Here is a 22,424-nt window from a genome sequence, read left to right on the forward strand (position 1 = left end):
CCCTTTGAAAACTGTCTGCACTATATCCCGAGTTTTTTCTGAATTCCAAGTTAAGTTGAGGGGACAGCCAGAGCTGCAGGAGAGGTTCTGCAGGAAGAGCAGGCCCGGCGCGACCGGGTGCGCATCCCATGCATTTGCACAGAGTGGCACACCCGGGGAGGCGGTGGGCCAGCGGCAGCAGGAGAGGCCGCGGGCTCTCTCCTTCTTCGACCGCTGGCTGGTTAGGCTCCACCGGCGGCCAGCGGCCTTGCCTGCTGCCATAGGGCATCTTTCGGCTTGAGTGGGGAGAGAGCAGAAGCTGTGTGCAGGCGTGCATACCCGCCCGTGCACAGCTTCCTCTTCTTCACCTCTCCCTTCCAAGCAGGAAGATTGGTGGGCTGTCCAGCCCGAAGATAGCAGAAGGCCCTTGGGCTGTTGTGGAGTTCATCCCACCACGGCCAATAATCATTTTCTAAAAGATAAAGATGGATTCTTTCTACACAGCAGAGGCAAAAAGGTCCAGGAGGGGCAGATTCAGGGAGAGTTTTGATCCTGGCTTTTTTGTAATTATTTCTCAAAGAGGATATTTTGGATCTATTTGGGCAAGTAGCGCCGGCGCCATTTTGAATATTGGCAATACGGCCCGAGTGCAGGAGGTCGCTCCCGGACCCCTGCTGGACTTTTGGCAAGTCTTGTGGGGATCAGGAGGCCCCCCCAAGCTGGCCAAAAGTCCCTGGTGGTCCAGCGGGGGTCCGGGAGTGATCTCCTGCACTCGTGACGTCGGGTGACAGGAACCAAAATGGCGCCGGCGCTACCTTTGCCCTGTCATATGGTAAGGGCAAAGGGCCACCGGCGCCATTTCTATTAACGCAGCCGTGGCCCGAGAGCGGGAGATCGCGCTGGGACCCCCCCACTGGACCCCAGGTAATTTAAAACATTTTGGGGCGGTTCGGGAGGGTGGGGGATTTGTTTTAAAGGGTCGGGGTGGGTTTTAGGGTTGTCCAGGCGGGCGCTCAAGGCAGCAGGAAGATGCATGAATGCATGCCGCGCCCTGACCGGCTACGACAGCAGTAGCAAGCCCAGCAGCAACTGGTACAGCGGCATCGGCATGGGCTTCGACCAGTGGCACATTGGCCTTCACTCCAGCTACTCGGACTCGTGCTATGGGGGCCCGGGCGACCCTGAGGCTGACGGCGTTGGCCCGCCACAGGCCAGTCCACGCTCCAGCCTGTGTGGTCAGTCCCTTGAACTGGAGAAGGAGCTAGTGCTGCACATGAAGAAAGAGTATTTTGGTGAGTAACTAATGTGTGGTACTTGCTTCAATGCCGACAGATGTTCATGGGCCTTCCCCCTGCCTTGAGTGCCCAAGCTGGACGTCCAAGCTGTGACCTCGGACGTCTGGCTTGGACGTCCAGCCGGGCGCTCAAGGCAGCGGGTCTGTAGGAGAACCATCCACTTTCCTGGTGGAATGACATTTCAAATGACATTTGAAATGACATGTACCGCTTCATGGATGCGCTTGCATTTGCGTCTCATTTGAATACTGTATCGAGCGGTATGTGAACCAAATTGTGCGCACGGCAAACGAGGGTGCTCCCGGCACTGCCGCACTCTTTCTTACGCGTCCTTACTGTATCGGCCTGATAATGAGGTTTGGGTGGACCCTTGGACACTGTGGCAGCTGACTACGCCCATGGGGGGAAGTCCCGTGAGGAGCCACAGGTCAGGCTCAGCTCTGGACACACAAACATAGATAGTTCTTTATTTAGACAGTTTGACAGTTTGACAGGCCACCAGAGGTGACAGTAGTGAGTAGATGTTGTAGCCCGGGGAACAGCGGTTTCTCCGGTAGCAGTGCTGTAGTGGAGAGAACTGAGAAAGTGAGTACAATAGAACATTCACAGAGTCCCAAACATGGAGAAGCCCCGAGATAGGGAGAGCTGGCCCTCGAGGAGCGAGTACCAGATCCTTGGAGGTAGAGAGACTTGTTGGCAAAGTACTCGCACAGCGGTTCCACGTAGGAGATGGAACTGGGGCTGGAACGGGGGCTGGAGCGAGTACCTGGTTCCAGGGAGACAGCTCTGAGGAGTAGATGATGATAGTACTCACTGATGGTGTCTGTAGCGATTTCTTCCAAGTAGAAGAGGAGATAGATGCAGGCAGCGAGTCACAGAACATGGACCCTCAAGGAGCGAGTACCGGTTACCTGATAGCGACCTGAAAGAAACAATGAGGCCCCCGAGGAGCGTGTACCCCGTTAGCAGAAAGAGTCTAATAGGAGTTGGCAGGCAGAGTAGCTGGGTACGGCGAGCGAATCCTATCCGTAAGATCACCCTTGCTAACTCAACGGCTAGCAATAAACAGTAGGCTTAAATATCCGGGCAGTGTGACGACATCACAGGGGGACGCCCCAGAGGAACACGCCAATGAGGAAATAAGAATGAGGGCCGCGCGGTGCGCGTGTCCTAAGCTACCTGAAGAGCAAGGCGGGAGGCAGCGCCCAAGCCGGCCCGGGAACGCCGGAGAGGACGGCAGATGGACACTGCAGCAGCCAAGCATCCATGGGGAACAGGAGGAGTCGCAAGAAAGGAAAGGTAGGTGGAGTGAAGCCGTCGGGCAGCGACGGTCGCAACAATACCACAGGGAGAGAGGGGACTCTAAGAGATAGAAGATGAAGAGGACCCAGGCAGGGAAAGAGATGGTGAGAAATCTTAAGGGGAGGAGAAGCTAGTAACAGTGAGATCAACTTCACGTCCTTTCAAAAGGTTAACTGATTGATCAAAAATGCAGAAACAATGTTCAAAAATGCACTGCATCAAATAATGTGAATTTTGGTTCTGCAGACCCAAAATTCAACCACAGGTTGGACGGTGTGGATTTCCATAACTAGAATTGCTCCATCTCCTTATTAATTCGGTTCAGAAGTTATTCAATAACTTAGGCGGCTCATTCTGCAATTTCTGCAACATGCCACCGGGGGCTCGCGGGCGTGTTCTTCTGCCACATGTTTGGAAGCAGATTCTTGGGAATTCACCGCAGGATAACTTGCAGAGCTGTCACTTTAGACCAAGTTTATGATTTGCGATCGGAGTTCTAATTTTGTCTATAAATAAGTTTCCTCCCATCAGAATCGCATCTTTAGCAAACCAGGGGGAGGCAAAGTAATGAGGTCATTTTTCTTTTTTGTTAATGGGTGGGAGTAAAAGTTTTAGGTAGGGAAGTAAAACAGAGAAGAAAATGTTTTAAAACTGGACGTTAGCATTATGCCGCTGAAAAATTTTAAACGCATTCCAAGGCACGCAAGATGATGAAAGGTGGGGTTCATATTTTATCCAGATGTATTACGTACATACATACACTCCCGCCCCCAGCCAGTTCCGAAACCGTACGAAATATCGCGAAACATTTCCTGGTCCGAGGGGGGGGGTGGGGTCCTAATTCTCGAGACAACACCTCCTACTAGCTCTGGAAAGAAATGCCATTGAGTGCCGCACGGCGTAAAAGTTTGACTCCAAGTAAAAAAAATAAATAAAATAAATAATAATAAAATAAAATAAACGCGCAGGCGCGAATTCCGTTGAGGTGACGTCTCCACCGAACGAGTGTAGCGGCTATTCAGAATCCCCCTTTTCCTTTCCCGCTGCGCATGCGCGAGACGGGGGTGGGGCGGCGGTGGCTGCAGGAGTTGGGGGGGGTGGGGCGGCGCCGGCAGCGGATGTGGGTTCCCGGTCAGAGCTTAGGAGCGAAACAGCGGCGGCGACTGCAGCAGAAGTAGCAGCAGCAGCAGCAGCGGTGCTAGCGGGCGGCTGAGCGCGGCATCATGGGTGAGTGTCTCCACCCGGAGGGAGAGGTGGTAGCGCCGGTGTGTGTCCCTGTGTTTTTGCGGGCGGGCAGCGTTTGAAACTTTGCGCCGCTCCTGGTTGGTGACAGTTTGTGCGAGAGCGGCGGGGTCCGGCTTCTCTCGCTCGCTTCTTGTTACCAGCGGGGGCTGCGAGGCTCAGGAGGTGTCGAGACGTTTCCGCGTTGCTTGTGCTCCCCGCCCGGCTGAATAGAGTCGTGGTGCTAGTGATCTCTCCGTACACAGCTGACGGCGTCCCTTCGTTTCTCATCCTTGCTGCGGTTTGCAGGAACCGTCGAGAAGGTCCCGGCCGGGGTTCGTGCAGATGGTTATTTATTTATTTTATTTATCTCCGGGCGTGCGGAGCAGGACACTTTTTTTTTTCTCTCTCTCTCTCTCGTGTGTGTGGTTAGTGCCAGGAATGCACTCGAGTGAGCCCTACAGTTTATTTTAATCTTTAAGTGATCGTTAGTGTATTTCTTATAGTAAACTCCCTTTCCTTTCACTTAATTATGAAGTCTTCGGCGTGTAGTTTTCGTCAGAGCCTCTTACCACCCACCCATCGTACTTATTTTTGAATTTATGGAATCGGTGGTGGGGGAGGGAAATCAAGCTGCAGAATAACTTGCTGTCTACCCTGCTCATTTGAAATGTTTTGATGTTAAATAGTTGCCAGTTCTGTAACTTTTTTTTTCTAGTAAGGATTATAGAAATACTAGTTTTTTGCTATTCATGTTTGTAGAATACAAAACAATAACTGAATGTAAGGCTTATTTAAAGCATTATGGCAAACTTTTTTTTTGTTTCTTTTAATTCTACGTTACAGTCTTGGAATCCACAAACATATTTATCATTTTGCATATTATGTATAGTGAAATAAGCAGTGACCTTAATTTCGTTCTCCTTTTGTAGATCTAAATATCCTGGAGATATGCAAGGGCCTGAACAGTGTCTTGACGAGTATGAACAAGACCAGGTGTAATTGCTGTCCTTAGTATGACGATGTCTAATGTAAAAATTGAGTAACTAACTAAGGGTAGTCCCTTCTTGGTCTTAGCAGAGATTTGTGAACCAGTATAATGCTGGGATAGTTTTAATACCTTGCCACTCGACCCTACTAGAGATATAGCTATTAAATACATGACTATAAACTCACTAAGATTAGGTTAAGGGCACACTGCCCTGTAAGATGTGTGCATCTGTGTGTGCGCACACAGGTCTTGAACTTGTGCACAAGGAATCCCGATATTATTTGCATTATACTGGTTCATAGCCTACAAATTTCACCTCTGTTTATAAAAAGTTGCATAAAATAGCATTTTTGCACAAGTAGTCTTTCAATAATTAGAAGGAACATTTGGTTAAATGTAGTGGGCATATTAAAAGCTCATTGACTCTTTTTTAGGGTGGGACTGAGTGCATTAAATGTGTGAAACTGATATTTTTAATGGCGATGTTGAACAATCAAAGCTTGGAGTTGGTGGACAGGCCAACAGGAGAAAAACTGCAAGGGTATAATGGATACCCCCTGTTGTCCTTTCCACCTTAAGGGGTGGCCAACCTGTGGCTCTTTCATGTGCAAAATGTGGTTTTTGCCCTCCTTTCCCCATGGCAACTGAGTACCACTGCAGAAGACAAGACAGGTCGGGGGCTGCAAGCAAGCAGCAGAATGACAGAAGTCATTCTGCTGCTTGCTCCAACACCTCTCCTACTGTCCTCATAATGCTGCTGATCACACCAGAAACGAGAATGTCTGTCTGGAGAAGGCTGTAGAGCCTCCACCTCCTGTCTACAAGTAGTAGTACAGGAGGACAGCAAGGAAGAGCCAATCAACTGCCTGGTGCTGCCCATCTCCCACTCCACCTGGTGCTTGGAGCACAGGTGGTTTCTTTGTTCTGCTATCTAGAGGTGAGAAACTGTAGTGAGCACTGCCTCAGGCTTAGCAGATCACTGTGCTCCCAGGACTTGGGATTCTGCTTACAGCAGAGGAGAGGATGGAGTTACCCAGAGTTCCTGTCAGGCCACAGTGATTTATGGTGAGAAAAAGGGGTGAATACTTGGGGTGGGGCTAGGGCAGGGGTGTGAGAAGTGAATTTTGGAGAGGTGAAAGGTGCAAATGCTTGAAGGAAGAGCAATGACAAGAGAATGAAGGCTTCTGTGAACAGTGATATGAAAGGAGTGAATATTGGGAGAATTGGGGATGAATGTTGGGAGGAGGTGAGGATGGGGTTGAATGCTGGGGACAGCATAAGATGAAGCTAAATCAGGGCTTCCCAAATCTGTCCCGGGGACCCTACAGTCAGTTGGGTTTTCTGGATATCCATAATGAATATGCAGAGAAAGATCTGCATATAGTCTCTGTCATGCAAATATCTCATGTATATTCATTGTGGATATCTTGAAAACCTTACTAGCTGTGGGGTCCCTGGGACAGATTTGGGAAGCCCTGAGCTCTAAATGCTGTGGGAGTTGAGGGGAGGGGGTAATTTTCATCTTACTCCCCAATTCCCTGAAGTCAATAATACAAATTTGACTGTCTGGCATCTTATTTCTAATGTCTACGCTGCCACCTGCTATGCAACAGGTTTGAAGGAGACTGGGGCTCGGGTTGGGGGAATAGGGAGATAGAGCTAGGATAAAGTTGAATTAGAGCCATGCATGCGGGAGTGGATTGTGTGTGAAGTAGTGTGGGGAGAATAGAGGGAACTTGATTTAGTGAGGGATGGGGGTAGAAACAGTTCAAAAGAACTGGGAGAAAGCCAGAGGGAGTTTGTGTGAAAGAGAGGCAAAGGTGGGGATGGGGGGTACAGAGGAGTTAAAGAGCCAGAAATGGTGTCTTTGCTGTTGGGGCAAAGGTGATGACAATATGTAAAAGAGCAGAGAGGGTGAAAGGGGAGCAAGGATGGGTGACAGCCAATCTTACGTTCAGAGATAGCAGCTAGAGGTGAAGGGTAAAAGGGGAGGGTACTAGACCAAAAGTGAATGAAAGGGGAGGGAATGAGACAGAGGTGAGATGGTGGTTGAAGTGGGGAAGAGTTTGAGCATGACAATTGGGTGTGATTTGAGGGAGAGTAGAGCCAGAAGGAGTGATGGCAGAGTATATATGAGAGGGCCAGATGTGGAGCAGAGGGGTGGGAGAGGAAAAGAGAATGGGAGGTTGGGGACAGAAATACTGGGATTCTGTATAGGGTCTGGAGAGGAGAGAGAGATGGGGCAGGGAGAAGAGAGAGGGTGAGATGGGATACTGGTGCTGGGAAGACTGTGAAGTTAGAGGGGGGGGGGGGCAAAGTAGCACGGGAGTGCGGTTGGAGGCAATGCTTTTGGGCTGCCGAGCCCACCATCATTGTTCTTGAAGTTGGAGGATGTTATGCTGATGCTGCTGAGAGAGAGGCTGGAGGAAAGGGGGGAATTGAGAGAGACTAGTGGAAGAGTAGCGTGAACCCCCCCCCCCCCTCACACACACTCACAATGCTTGAAAATGTTTTGCTCTTTGATGCAGTAAAATCATTCTGATTCCTTGGCTCTTAGAAACATAGAAATACATCAGAAGAAGACCAAACGGCCCATCCAGTCTGCCCAGCAAGTTTTCACAGTTATTTTTCTCATACTTATCTGCTACTCTGACCGCTGAGATCAGGGCCCTTATTGGTAACTTTTTGGTTCTAATTTCCTTCCATTCCTTCCACCACTGCCATTGATGTAGAGAGCAGTGCTGGAGCTGCATCAAAGTGAAGTTTCAAGCCTAATTGGTTAGGGGTAGTAACTGCTGCAGTAAGCAAGTTACTCCCATACTTATTTGTTTACCCAGCCTTAGTGTGTGAAAGATTGGCTGCTTCTGCACTAATGTTTCAGTTGTGCCAGGAGAGTGAAAAAAAAAATGTCCTTAAATGTCTGTGATACCCGTTCATATAGCTGCAGGGTTTGCACTGCTGCTGCTCATTGGCCATGACATGAGAGAGTACATACTGTTGGACCACTATTGAGGTATATGCTATAGATGAAATGATGTTAATATGACTTTTTTTTGTCCAAAATGCAGATAATCATATTTTCAAGACAGGTTTTGTCACATTTCCTCTTGTGACCTGTGATAAACTAACATGGCATGATTTGTTTCAGCTAGGTTTGTGGGTTTTTTTCACCCATAAGAGTAAAAAAAATAAGTTGACAATATCTCTTCCCTAGACTAAAATGCTTCTAGATACATCTGTCTTGTACTGGAGTAAATATTTGAGGTTCAGTCATGTCAGATACTTACAACAATTACTATGTGGCAGAACCCAAATTTCTTAAATTCCAGATACAGGAAGTTAATCTTCAAAAGGATTTATGCATGTAAAACTGGGTTTTACATATGTAAAAGAGCTTTTAAAAATTGCTAGTTTTAGGCATGTAACACTTTTGAAAGTGTATTAAAGAGGGTTGAATTTTCAAAAGGTTTTACATGCATAAATGGGCTTTTGAAAATTGCCTTTATCTGCTACTTACACGTAATGCCATTGAACTTCACTCCGCAGTGTGGGGAATGGGCTTGAATGGAGCCATTCATTTGTTTGAATTGTGGTGGTATATTGGTTTTCGGTTAATATCCTGAAATATTAAAGAATAGCCAATAGGTGCATGGGCAATAAAGTTGTACAAAGTTGTAATTTTATACTATAGGAAATGTGAATATTACACTCATAAAGATATCAAACTAATAGATAACTATTTTCCCATATGTAGTTTTAGTTACTGTTGCAACTATACTAGTGACCTTGATGTGCAATCATTTTTTCATAACTAGTATGCTCATAATTTTTTTTTGCATGCCTTTGAAAATAGCTGGATTTTTGCTGGGATTTTTTTCCATTTAAACTGTGTGATTTAGATCTGGAGAAGGTCAGCAGTAGTCTCAAGTTGAACTTTTTTTTTTTTTTTTTAAATGCAAATCTGTGATCTGCGAGACATAATTGACAATAAGTGACAGGTTTTTTTTTATCCCTGGACACTCACCTTTCTTGTCTCTCACCCCAAGTTGTAGTGGCTGACTTGGGGTGGGAGTCTGTTGGCTGTCCAGCCTTTGCGTTGCAGTGTTTGTCTTGCAATGAAAACTATAAAGATGGCAGGTGGGTTGATAACTGTCAGTTTTCCTAGTCTCATGCAAATTACTGGTGCTGTGAAAAATCTGCTTCTCTCAATGGGATACACAATTGTATGATATTGTCTATTATAGGGCATCCTAAAATTATCCTGGTGAACCCAAAGCCAGTTGGATTTTCAAGGTATCCACAAATTTGCATGAAACAGCATTTAGCGAGTCAGTGTGAATTTTGCGTCTTGTATATTCATTCTGGATATTCTGAAAAACCAACTGGCTGTGATTTCACCGAGGTAGGTTTGGGAAGTAATGGGGTACTGTCCTAAGTCTGCTACACCATTTTGTGACTTTTGGAACCTTGCCGGCCCCAGAATTATTGCTGTAAGCACAGGCCTAACTAAAAACATATTAAAGATATTTAGAGCATGTGATATATATAGTTCTTTGTGTGGTCCTGAGGTTGTTTTCCTTATGTAGTAAAATGTTTTTATGTATTACTTGAAACTGGTCAACAGTATTATACTTTTTCCTTAAAATGTATGGAATCCCTTTTGAAAAAAAAAAATTCTGCTGCTTAAAAGGGTAGCCATAACATCATTCAGGTACAAAAATTGCTTTTTGGATGAATCTGGTATAAAAAAATTGGTTTTCTGTTGAGCCAACTTGCAAATTCCCCCCCCCTTTATTTGTAGAATATATTTACAGTGTAGCCAGCAGCTGTAGCACCAATATTAACTCATCCACTCCATTTAATAAAAGGGGGACAGGTCATAAGAACATAAATTGCCGTACTGGCTGAGATTACGGGTCCATCAAGCCCAGCATCCTGTTTCTAACAGTGGCCAATCCAGGTTGCAAGTACCCAAACATTAAATAGATCCCATGCTACTGATGCCGGAAATAAGCAGTGGCTATTCCCTAAGTCAACATGATTAATAGTTTATTTCACTCTCAGGGTCTGTAAAATACCACAGACTCCTAGTTAGGTACGAGGCCACCTTACTTTAATTATAACATTTTTAAAGATTTTCTTTTTGTGTATTAAAATTTCCCCATGTCAGTCCAAATATTCAATAATCCACATCGCTTTCACAACTTGAACTCAAAGGATACAAGAGGAACAATCACTACTTATCTATTCCAGTCTTGGCTGATCACCCGACACACGCGTGTTTCAAACAGCAAGTTCTGCTTCAGGGGAATTTCCTTCTGTATCTGTCTCTTAGATGTGCTTCCCAACTTCAGTGCTGCGATTTTTCATCTTCCATATATCTCCTCTTGGCTCAATTACCACAACTTCAATTTTCCGTGGCCCCCTTGCGCCGCGTCCATCTTTGAATTGGCACACCCACCCGAGTGTTCCTATTATAGCCTGGACCGGAACCTACGTCATCAGAGGCAATCTCCCTTCACGTCCGGTTCCTCGTTATTCAGAATACACAAACCCCGAGGCACTTCTCATTATGTATACGCCAAACAGTCGTATATCCTATTGTTGCCACTGCAAATAACCGCTTCTTTCTCTCTTGTTTGTGTTTAGCATAATGATGCTGCCCCGATGAAACGCCGTCTTCCATCACGTCCGCTTCAACGTCATTGCGAACCTAAATCACATGACCTTACAGATCTCTGTTTCTGAATTTTGGAATCCTTAGTCCTCCTGATTACCGATCACCATCAGAGATCTCCTTCCCTGATGTTTGTTCAAATATAACCGTATCCATTTATATCTGATATTTCATCATAGCTGGGTTCACCTCATTCGAAGGATAAAGCTCATCGCTGTGTCCTGAAAAACCCTTTCAACCTTACATACAAATATTCAACACCCTGTTTCTCCTAGGTGGCAGTAATCCACGGGAGCTTCTAAATGAAAGAGTACCAATTTATTTTTTCATTAAGATCTCCCGGATCCATTGTGTTGAGCCAGTAAATCCAGAACTGTTCCCGCATATTCAAACGTAATTGGATATCACCGCCACGTGGGCCACAATGCACCTGTTCTAAAATGAGCCATTTCAGATCTATAAACCTGTGTTGTAAAGTGATAGTGCTGTACTAAAGGGGGCTGTGACCTTCCCAGTCCTGATACAGCTTCTGTGCTCGATGAGCCTGGTTCTGATCTTCCGTTTTGTACGCCCGATATACAAAAGATTACACGGACATAATATAGCATAGATGACTTTCTCTGATTCACAATTAGTAAGTCCATTCAATCTTAGAACCTTATCTGAGTTTGGTACTTGCCACTGGCACCCTGTAACTGCCAGGGCACACATATCACAATGGCCGCACTCCTGGTGGCCTCCTGTTGGTTGGGACACTCTTGTGGATGTAAAAGTGGACTTCACCACCATGTCTCTAATATTTTGGCCCCTAAAGAATGCAAACCTAGGGCCCGCTTGAAATATAGAATGTAAAGTCAAGATATGCCAGTGGGTCTTAATGATATTCATCACTGTGCTGGCTTGTTTACAATATTGGAGAGTGCATGTGGTCTTTTGTGAGAACGAGCGTTGTTGGTACTGTAATAAATGTCCTATTAGCATATAACGCCCTCTTATATGCTTTTTTCACAACTGAATTTGGGTAACCCCGCTGACTGAATCTTGCCATTAAATCTGGCGCTTGTGCCCGAAACTCATCTATTGATGAACAGATCCTCCTCAATCGCAGGAATTGGGAGATAGGTAAACCATTCTTTAAACCCAGGGGGTGGTCACTGGAGTATCTCAAATAATTATTTCGGTCTGTTTTCTTTCTATACAGAGTTGTTTTGATATGGTCTCCATCACGTTGTATCAAAATGTCTAGGAATGCAATAGACTGTCTATCAAAATGTGCTGTAAACTGCAAATTTTTATCAATCGTGTTTATCCATGTCAGGAATAGCTTTAAATTGTCCTCAGATGACACCCAGATAAAAAATGTCATCGATATATCTCTTGTATTCTCTTATGAATTGAAACCAATGAGAGCTGTACAATTTTAGAGCTTCGAAATCTGCCATATATAAGTTTGCAATGTCGGGGGCAACTGTGGCTCCCATTGCCACCCCTCTCACTTGGAGGTAAAGCTTGTCATCAAATCTAAAGAAATTCCTAAAAAGTACTAGCTAGAGAAGATTCAAAAAGGAAACCAGAGGGGACCGAGTGTGGACGGGGTCGAGACTGAAAAATCTTTTTCAGTAAAATAAAAGCTTCCTGCTGCAGAATATTAGTGTATAATGCGGTGACGTCTAGGGTGACCAACCAATATTCTTCCGGCAGTTCTCTCACTGCATCAAGGATTCGCAACATGTGAGATGTATCTTGTAGGAATGAGAGGGCTTCCTTTACATATGGCTTCAAAAAGAAATCCAAAAACATTGACAAGGGTTCCAATACTGAACCTTTGCTCGAAACTATCTGGCGTCCAGGGGGAGGTTTAACATCTTTGTGTACCTTCAGAAGGGTATACAGTACTGGAACTACTGGTTGTTGAACTTTTAACGCCCGAGCTTCTCTAGAGGTAATGTACCCTTCTTGAAGACCATCCTCCACCAACTTCTCAATAATCTGTTGTAATTCCTCTGTTGGGTCAGTGGGGATAATTTGATAATAATCGCTTTGATCCAATTGCCTGTGTATCTCGCTTACATAATCCTCTATTTGGATCACAATAGCCCCACCTTTGTCTGCAGGTTTAACTATAACCTGTGAGTCGGATGCAAGTTGTCTTAAAGCATGATATTGATTGTATGACCAGTCTGATGCTCTGGAATAACCCATCATCAAACCCCGTGTCTCCGACTGGCCCACGTCTCTTAACACTAGCTGCATAAATGTCACTATTGCAGAATCAATAGGACCTGGTGGCATCCAGGTGGATCTAGGGGTTATAATAGAATGATCGCGGTTATCCTGATCTTTAAAAAACAATTGTAATTGCAATCTCCTAAAGAAGCGATGTAAGTCAATCCGGGTTTTAAAAGAATTATATTTACAGAAAGGGATATACGATAATCCCTTTTCTAACGCCTCTAAAGTGTTGTCAGATAATTCTACCTTCGAAATATTGATTACTCCTACATCCTGATGTATACCTCTTGTCTTTAAAAATTCTGCTGGTTGCGGTATTGTGACAGTGTTGCTGGTCCTTGCCAGTTGGAAGGCTTCGTCCCTCTGCGTCCTCTGTACGGTCTTGGATAATAGGGCTCTTTGTTTGCTCCTAAAAATGTAGCCGGTTGTACCGTATTCGAATTTTCTCCTCTCCTCTTCACTGTGACTCGAGTCGTCAGATGAATCTTGAAACGTAACGTGAGGTCGTCTTATTTTCTCTTTTGTTTTTCCAAAAATAGATGTTATCATTTTTGTAGTCCGTTTCGTCCCTGCGAAACTTCTGTATTTTAAACTGCTTTAATTGATTTTTGAACTGTGCTATATCCTGTTCTAATTTAGTAGTGGATGCTTCCACTGTTTCCAAATCCACCATAGTAGATAGTTGTGTGCGTATATCATCAACCTCTTTTTTGTTTTCATTCACTGAGATAGCCAGACGCTCCACTATCAAGACCATCAGGTCTAGTGAGCATTTGTTCAAAATTGCTATCCACCGGGACACGAACTCTTCGTCATCCTGGAACATCAAGGGACCTTTTTGTACCCTAAGACCCCTTGGTATCCTATGTTGCTTAATATATTCTACGATCGTCGCCTGATGTAATTCTGACCGGATCAATGTTTTGGAAGAATTACATCAGGCGACGATCGTAGAATATATTAAGCAACATAGGATACCAAGGGGTCTTAGGGTACAAAAAGGTCCCTTGATGTTCCAGGATGACGAAGAGTTCGTGTCCCGGTGGATAGCAATTTTGAACAAATGCTCACTAGACCTGATGGTCTTGATAGTGGAGCGTCTGGCTATCTCAGTGAATGAAAACAAAAAAGAGGTTGATGATATACGCACACAACTATCTACTATGGTGGATTTGGAAACAGTGGAAGCATCCACTACTAAATTAGAACAGGATATAGCACAGTTCAAAAATCAATTAAAGCAGTTTAAAATACAGAAGTTTCGCAGGGACGAAACGGACTACAAAAATGATAACATCTATTTTTGGAAAAACAAAAGAGAAAATAAGACGACCTCACGTTACGTTTCAAGATTCATCTGACGACTCGAGTCACAGTGAAGAGGAGAGGAGAAAATTCGAATACGGTACAACCGGCTACATTTTTAGGAGCAAACAAAGAGCCCTATTATCCAAGACCGTACAGAGGACGCAGAGGGACGAAGCCTTCCAACTGGCAAGGACCAGCAACACTGTCACAATACCGCAACCAGCAGAATTTTTAAAGACAAGAGGTATACATCAGGATGTAGGAGTAATCAATATTTCGAAGGTAGAATTATCTGACAACACTTTAGAGGCGTTAGAAAAGGGATTATCGTATATCCCTTTCTGTAAATATAATTCTTTTAAAACCCGGATTGACTTACATCGCTTCTTTAGGAGATTGCAATTACAATTGTTTTTTAAAGATCAGGATAACCGCGATCATTCTATTATAACCCCTAGATCCACCTGGATGCCACCAGGTCCTATTGATTCTGCAATAGTGACATTTATGCAGCTAGTGTTAAGAGACGTGGGCCAGTCGGAGACACGGGGTTTGATGATGGGTTATTCCAGAGCATCAGACTGGTCATACAATCAATATCATGCTTTAAGACAACTTGCATCCGACTCACAGGTTATAGTTAAACCTGCAGACAAAGGTGGGGCTATTGTGATCCAAAATAGAGGATTATGTAAGCGAGATACACAGGCAATTGGATCAAAGCGATTATTATCAAATTATCCCCACTGACCCAACAGAGGAATTACAACAGATTATTGAGAAGTTGGTGGAGGATGGTCTTCAAGAAGGGTACATTACCTCTAGAGAAGCTCGGGCGTTAAAAGTTCAACAACCAGTAGTTCCAGTACTGTATACCCTTCTGAAGGTACACAAAGATGTTAAACCTCCCCCTGGACGCCAGATAGTTTTCGAGCAAAGGTTCAGTATTGGAACCCTTGTCAATGTTTTTGGATTTCTTTTTGAAGCCATATGTAAAGGAAGCCCTCTCATTCCTACAAGATACATCTCACATGTTGCGAATCCTTGATGCAGTGAGAGAACTGCCGGAAGAATATTGGTTGGTCACCCTAGACGTCACCGCATTATACACTAATATTCTGCAGCAGGAAGCTTTTATTTTACTGAAAAGATTTTTCAGTCTCGACCCCGTCCACACTCGGTCCCCTCTGGTTTCCTTTTTGAATCTTCTCTAGCTAGTACTTTTTAGGAATTTCTTTAGATTTGATGACAAGCTTTACCTCCAAGTGAGAGGGGTGGCAATGGGAGCCACAGTTGCCCCCGACATTGCAAACTTATATATGGCAGATTTCGAAGCTCTAAAATTGTACAGCTCTCATTGGTTTCAATTCATAAGAGAATACAAGAGATATATCGATGACATTTTTTATCTGGGTGTCATCTGAGGACAATTTAAAGCTATTCCTGACATGGATAAACACGATTGATAAAAATTTGCAGTTTACAGATCTCCCAATTCCTGCGATTGAGGAGGATCTGTTCATCAATAGATGAGTTTTGGGCACAAGCGCCAGATTTAATGGCAAGATTCAGTCAGCGGGGTTACCCAAATTCAGTTGTGAAAAAAGCATATAAGAGGGCGTTATATGCTAATAGGACACTTTTATTACAGTACCAACAACGCCCGTTCTCACAAAAGACCACATGCACTCTCCAATATTGTAAACAAGCCAGCACAGTGATGAATATCATTAAGACCCACTGGCATATCTTGACTTTACATTCTATATTTCAAGCGGGCCCTAGGTTTGCATTCTTTAGGGGCCAAAATATTAGAGACATGGTGGTGAAGTCCACTTTTACATCCACAAGAGTGTCCCAACCAACAGGAGGCCACCAGGAGTGCGGCCATTGTGATGTGTGCCCTGGCAGTTACAGGGTGCCAGTGGCAAGTACCAAACTCAGATAAGGTTCTAAGATTGAATGGACTTACTAATTGTGAATCAGAGAAAGTCATCTATGCTATATTATGTCCGTGTAATCTTTTGTATATCGGGCGTACAAAACGGAAGATCAGAACCAGGCTCATCGAGCACAGAAGCTGTATCAGGACTGGGAAGGTCACAGCCCCTTTAGTACAGCACTGTATCACTTTACAACACAGGTTTATAGATCTGAAATGGCTCATTTTAGAACAGGTGCATTGTGGCCCACGTGGCGGTGATATCCAAATATGTTTGAATATGCGGGAACAGTTCTGGATTTACTGGCTCAACACAATGGATCCGGGAGGTCTTAATGAAAAAATAAATTGGTACTCTTTGATTTAGAAGCTCCCGTGGATTACTGCCACCTAGGAGAAACAGGGTGTTGAATATTTGTATGTAAGGTTGAAAGGGTTTTTCAGGACACAGCGATGAGCTTTATCCTTCGAATGAGGTGAACCCAGCTATGATGAAATATCAGATATAAATGGATACGGTTATATTTGAACAAACATCAGGGAAGGAGATCTCTGATGGTGATCGGTAATCAGGAGGACTAAGGATTCCAAAATTCAGAAACAGAGATCTGTAAGGTCATGTGATTTAGGTTCGCAATGACGTTGAAGCGGACGTGATGGAAGACGGCGTTTCATCGGGGCAGCATCATTATGCTAAACACAAACGAGAGAAAGAAGCGGTTATTTGCAGTGGCAACAATAGGATATACGACTGTTTGGCGTATACATAATGAGAAGTGCCTCGGGGTTTGTGTATTCTGAAGAACGAGGAACCGGACGTGAAGGGAGATTGCCTCTGACGTAGGTTCCGGTCCAGGCTATAATAGGAACACTCGGGTGGGTGTGCCAATTCAAAGATGGACGCGGCGCAAGGGGGCCGCGGAAAATTGAAGTTGTGGTAATTGAGCCAAGAGGAGATATATGGAAGATGAAAAATCGCAGCACTGAAGTTGGGAAGCACGTCTAAGAGACAGATACAGAAGGAAATTCCCCTGAAGCAGAACTTGCTGTTCGAAACACGCGTGTGTTGGGTGATCAGCCAAGACTGGAATAGATAAGTAGTGATTGTTCCTCTTGTATCCTTTGAGTTCAAGTTGTGAAAGCGATGTGGATTATTGAATATTTGGACTGACATGGGGAAATTTTAATACACAAAAAGAAAATCTTTAAAAATGTTATAATTAAAGTAAGGGGGCCTCGTACCTAACTAGAAGTCTGTGGTATTTTACAGACCCTGAGAGTGAGGGGCCTACATATAATACTTGGCATAAACCTGTTGAGTTGAAATATATTGACCAGTGATACGATTGGGTTGAATTTGTGGGTGCACATTTATAGACCTCCAACATCTCTCCCTTCCTCCCACAACAGTCTCTTCTCCAAGCTGAACCAAACCCTAACCTCTTTAGCCTTTCCTCATAGAGGAATTGTTCCATCCCCTTTATCATTTTGGTTACCCTTCTCTGTTCCTTCTCCAGTGCAGCTATGTCCTTTTTTAGATGCAGTGACCAGAATTGCATACAATATTCAAGGAGTGGTCTCACCATGGAGCGATAGAGGCACTATTTCCTTCCTAATAATTATTAATATTCTGTTAGCTTTTTTGACTGCTGCAGCACATTGAGCTGATGATTTCAAAGGGTTATCCATGTCTGCATCTTTTTCTTGGCTGGTAACTCTTAATATGGAACCTAACATTTAACTTTTAGCATGGATTATTTTCCTCTGCAAGCATCACCTTGGACATTAAATTTCATCTGCCATTTGGAAACTCAGTCTTCCAGTCTCGCAAGGTGGTCCTGCAATTATCACACTCTGCTTATGATTTATCTACTCTGAATAATTTTGTCATCTACAAATTTGGTCACCTCACTCTTCATACCCATTTCCAAATAATTTATACATATATTAAAAAGCACTGGTCCAAGTAAAGATCCATGAGGCACTCCACTGTTTACCTTTTTCCACTTAGAAAACTGACCATTTAATGATCCCCTCTTTTTCCTGTCTTTTAAGCAGTTTGTAGTCCACAAAAGGACATCTCCTCATATCTCATGACTAGTGTTCTTAGAAGCCACTCATGAGGGACCTTGTCAAAGGCCTTGTGAAAATCCAAATGCTGCAGATTTTGCAGGCACTAAGCTCTTTTTTTGAGGATCTTGAGTCTGTGAAGTCCAAACCACTGATGTAGTCTCCTCAACCTTCACCACCTACATCACCTCAGCTTGGGCTAGATGTCCCGGCCAACTTCCCATCGCCAACTCCTGTTCTTCCACGCAGCCCTGATTCACTGATCTCCTTCTCACAGAGTTCCTCCACAGGCATGCCTTCAGATCCACCAGAAGGCTTGCCAGAACCGTATTCACAACTGGAGGATCTCTCATACGTGAAATTCATTGAAAAAATGGGGAATCTTATAAATGTGGAGACTGGGAATTCAAGATCCGAAGTCTTAGGTATCCTAAACATTTTTTGAGATGCCACCAGAGCAGATGGCTTTACCACCTCGTTCGGTTTTAGACTGGGTCCTCCACAAGATGTGGGAAACCCACTTTTTCCACCATAACTGCATCTCTGAAAATAGACCTAAAATATAGAATGAGAAATTCAACCATCTACGACTCCACTCAACTAGCCCACAACTCTATTGTAGTTGAGTCTGTGTTGGCAAAGGCAAAATGGTAGAAACTCCATTCAAATGCACCTCCCGAAAAGGATCATAAGTACTTGGATGACTTTGGCCATAGGGTATACCATGCTTCCTTGTTATCCACAAAAATACAACTCCATCAATTCTATATGACACAATATTTATATGAATTTCTACAAAAATTGTGCCTAATTTTGTCTAGCTGCTGACAACACCTTGCTGCAGGCCTTCTTGGACATGGAAGGAGGTCTATGCCACTTGCTTCGGTCAGTTTACGAGGCATTTGAATCCTCTGCGAGATCTTCGACTGCTATTGCTGCCTGGCGCCTTGCTTGATTAAGGGCAAGCACAATTCATGAAGACGTTCATGACAAATTAGCAGATATTCCTTACTTGGGGTATAACTTCGGTGACAAATTTGGGGAAACTGTTTCCCATCTAAAAGAGCAAAGTACGGCAGTACTTTCTCTCACTTCCCCCTCGGAGCGTCATGCACCGCCTCGAAGGTTTTACCCTTCCTACAAAAGAAGATCCTACCCAAGGGGACCATTCAGACCTTTTCCTGCATATCGGTCACAACACTACGGTCAGCCAAGACCTTCAACTCTGCCACATCAGTCATGTGGATGGCCATGCCAACAGTGACAGCCTAAACAAGGGCCCACAGCTCCACAAAAGCAGTCACCTGCTTTTTGAGTTTCATCGAGCCACCTCCGCTGCCATTCATAGGAGGTCGCCTTCAATATTTTTACAGCAATTGGGAGGCGATCACCTCAGATCGTTGGCTGCTTGATATCATCAGAGAGGATTATCACCTGAACTTAATGGCTCTTCTATCCCTTCCTCATGTACCTCCTCTTCAAAGTACATCGACCCAATTATCCCTCAAAACAGAAATTGCAAACTACAGCTTCAAAAATCTGTTCAAACAATCCCTCTTCAACAATAGAATTGGGGATCTATTCCCAATACTTTCTCATCCCAAAGAAATTGGGGGCCCCCTGCCCCATCCTAGATGTACGAAATCTCAACACACAAATCCAGAAGGAAAAGTTCAAGATGACCTCTCTCAAAAACATCCTACCTCTCCTGCAGCCCAGTGACTGGCTGTGTTCCATCGACCTGAAGGAGGCTTACTCCCATATACTCATGCACCCCTCTTCCTGGCGCTACCTTTGTTTTTGCATTCAGAACAGGCACTATCAATACAAGATTCTACCTTTTGGCCTTTCTTCAGCCCCAAGAGTATTCACGAATTGCTTAGCGGTGGTGGTGGCTCATCTCAGGCAACTATCGATCCAGATTTTTCCTTATCTGGACGACTGGCTACTAGTGGCATCAGATCAGACTACTCTACGAGCACACACGGTGCACACAATCAATTGTCTTCAGACACTGGGATTCCTAATTACGAAAAATCATATCTACAACCTAACCAAACACTGCATTTCATAGGAGCTCTCATCAATATAGTGGAGGAGAGTCTACCTTCCGCAAGACAGGATGCAAACTCTCTCATGCCTAGCACAGAAATTATGCAGCCAATCTCATGCATCGGCACGCCAAATTCTTCAGCTGCTGGGTCATATGGTGGCATATAGTTCTTCAGCTGCTGGGTCATATGGTAGCATATAGTTCCCCACATGAGACTACACATGCGCCGCTTACAATGGGGCCTAAAAAATCAATGGTTGCAGTTCCTGCAACCCCTCACCTCCAGAATACAACTCACTAAACGGATGATCAGACATTCAATGGTGGCTCTCTCCCACCAACCTATCCTTAGGAGCTCCCTTCTGGTATCTCCTCATTCTATATTTTAGGTCTGTTTTCAGAGATGCCTTCAGGAAAGGTTGGGGAGCCCATCTCGCCGATCTCAAAACTCAAGGATTTTGGTCTCCCCAAGAATCCACGTACCAGATCAACCTCCTGGAGCTGCGTGCAATTTGGAGAGCACTTCAGGCCTTCTCTACTCAGGTCTGAGGAAAACGCCTCATGGCGTACACTGACAACCAAGTCGCCATGTTTTACATAAAGGAGGGTCCGGTTCATGAACACTCTGTCGACAAGCACTTTGAATACTCCATTGGTTGACTGCAGCCGAGGTAGCTCTCACCATAATCTAACATTGGGGCTTCCCAACAATCAACCTCTTTGCCATGGGAAAACAGTTGACAAACAAGTCTTTTGCTCCATCTACCCCAGCAACCTTCGGTACGCTCCAATGCCTTCCTCATTCCATGGATGGAGGGCTTGCTGTATGCCTACCCTCCCATACCGCTCATATCCAGGACAATTCAAAAATGTATTCAAGTCATAGCAGACATGATCCTCATAGCTCCAGCCTGGCTGAGACAACCATGGTTTGCATATCTCATTCAACTTTCCGTATGCCCACTGATTCCGCTGGAAGACCACCAACAGCTACTAACACAAGAGGGAGAATCCCTCCATCTGACGGCGTGGAGATTGAAAGGCAAATATTGAACCACCTCTGCCTACCTTCGCAGGTAGAAGATATCCTTATTGCATCCAGGAAACCTTCAACCAGACGCAACTGTGCAGTCAAATGGCATCGCTACATGGCATGGTGCAAACCACGGAACCTAGAGCCGTTCTCCTTTACTGCCATACAGTTGCTGGAGTACCTCCATACTCTTTACCAAGTGGGTCTTGCTACCACATCAGTTCGAGTGCATATCAGTGCTATTGCAGTTTTTCATCACTCTCATAATGGTCTTCCCATTTCCAACCATCCTTTGGTATCCAGATTCATGCGAGGCATGCTCCACCAGTGACAAAGCCACCTGTACCATGGGATCTAAACATTATCCTAGAGCAGCTTATGATGCCTCCCTTCGAGCCTTTAGACACATGCCACGTAAGATACCTAACCTGGAAAACAGTATTCCTGGTAGCCGTAACATCAGCTAGGAGAGTAAGTGAATTACAAGCCTTAGTTCACTACCATCTTTACTTGGAATTTTACCACAACAAAGTTACCCTTCGAGCTCATCCCACCTTCCTGCCCAAGGTGGTCTCCGCTTTTCATCTTAATCAAACCAGAACTCTACCAATCTTCATGCCAAAGCCTCATAACAATGAGTGAGACTGATTCCTACACTTGCTAGACTCTAAACGAGCTCTAGCTTACTATAAGCAAACTCAATCTCCTTCCAGACCTTCTCAGCTCTTTCTTTCCTTTAATCCAAATGATCCGGGCCAACCAGTCTCTAAGAAAACCATCGCCAGTTGGCTATCACAATGCATTCAGTTCTGTTATAACAAACGTTCAATCAAACTAGACAAGAAGCCTAAGGCGCACCAGATAAGTGCCACAGCAGCATCAGTTGCACACTTAAGGAAGGTTCCGCTACCGGACATATGCAAGGCGGCAACTTGGTCTTCCCTTCATACCTTCACATCACACTATTGTCTTCAACAACAAACGGCCTCTGATGCAGCACTAGGCTCAGCAGTCTTGTCAACCCTTCAAAATCGATGAGACTGTCTGCTCTTCCTAAGGGTTGGTGTCCTGGACTTCTAAAAGACATACTACATGGACACAACCTGGGAGTTAGGGACTCCCAGACAGCATGGCTAATTCAGCCCTGCTATTGACAGGAAAAAGCAAGTTTGCTTACCATAGGCGGTGTTTCCATAGATAGCAGTATGAATTAGCCATGCGATCCCTCCCTCCTCCCTAGACGGTCATACTTAAATTGTTACCTCTTGCTTGGCTACAAAGAGGCTGAGGGAAATGGAGAATCGTGCGGGAAGACGACCGT

The 22,424-nt window shown here is 44.7% G+C and overlaps 1 protein-coding gene across 2 annotated transcripts in view; it reads left to right on the forward strand.

The window, feature by feature from the left end:
- The first annotated feature begins 3,655 nt into the window (after positions 1 to 3,655).
- SEPTIN7 (septin 7) overlaps positions 3,656 to 22,424 on the forward strand; it is a 407,754-nt gene continuing 388,985 nt past the window's right edge. Inside the window, exons 1-2 of one of the 2 annotated variants that reach the window (XM_029589487.1) lie at positions 3,656 to 3,803; positions 6,232 to 6,233. In XM_029589487.1, coding sequence (XP_029445347.1) covers positions 3,800 to 3,803; positions 6,232 to 6,233 — 6 coding nt within the window. In that variant the 5' untranslated portion in view covers positions 3,656 to 3,799. The remainder of the gene's footprint in view (positions 3,804 to 6,231; positions 6,234 to 22,424) is intronic. The other variant, XM_029589486.1, reaches the window with a different exon arrangement.

The sequence above is a fragment of the Rhinatrema bivittatum genome, chromosome 2 (assembly GCF_901001135.1).
Source record: "Rhinatrema bivittatum chromosome 2, aRhiBiv1.1, whole genome shotgun sequence".
Classification (NCBI taxonomy): Eukaryota; Metazoa; Chordata; class Amphibia; order Gymnophiona; family Rhinatrematidae; genus Rhinatrema; species Rhinatrema bivittatum.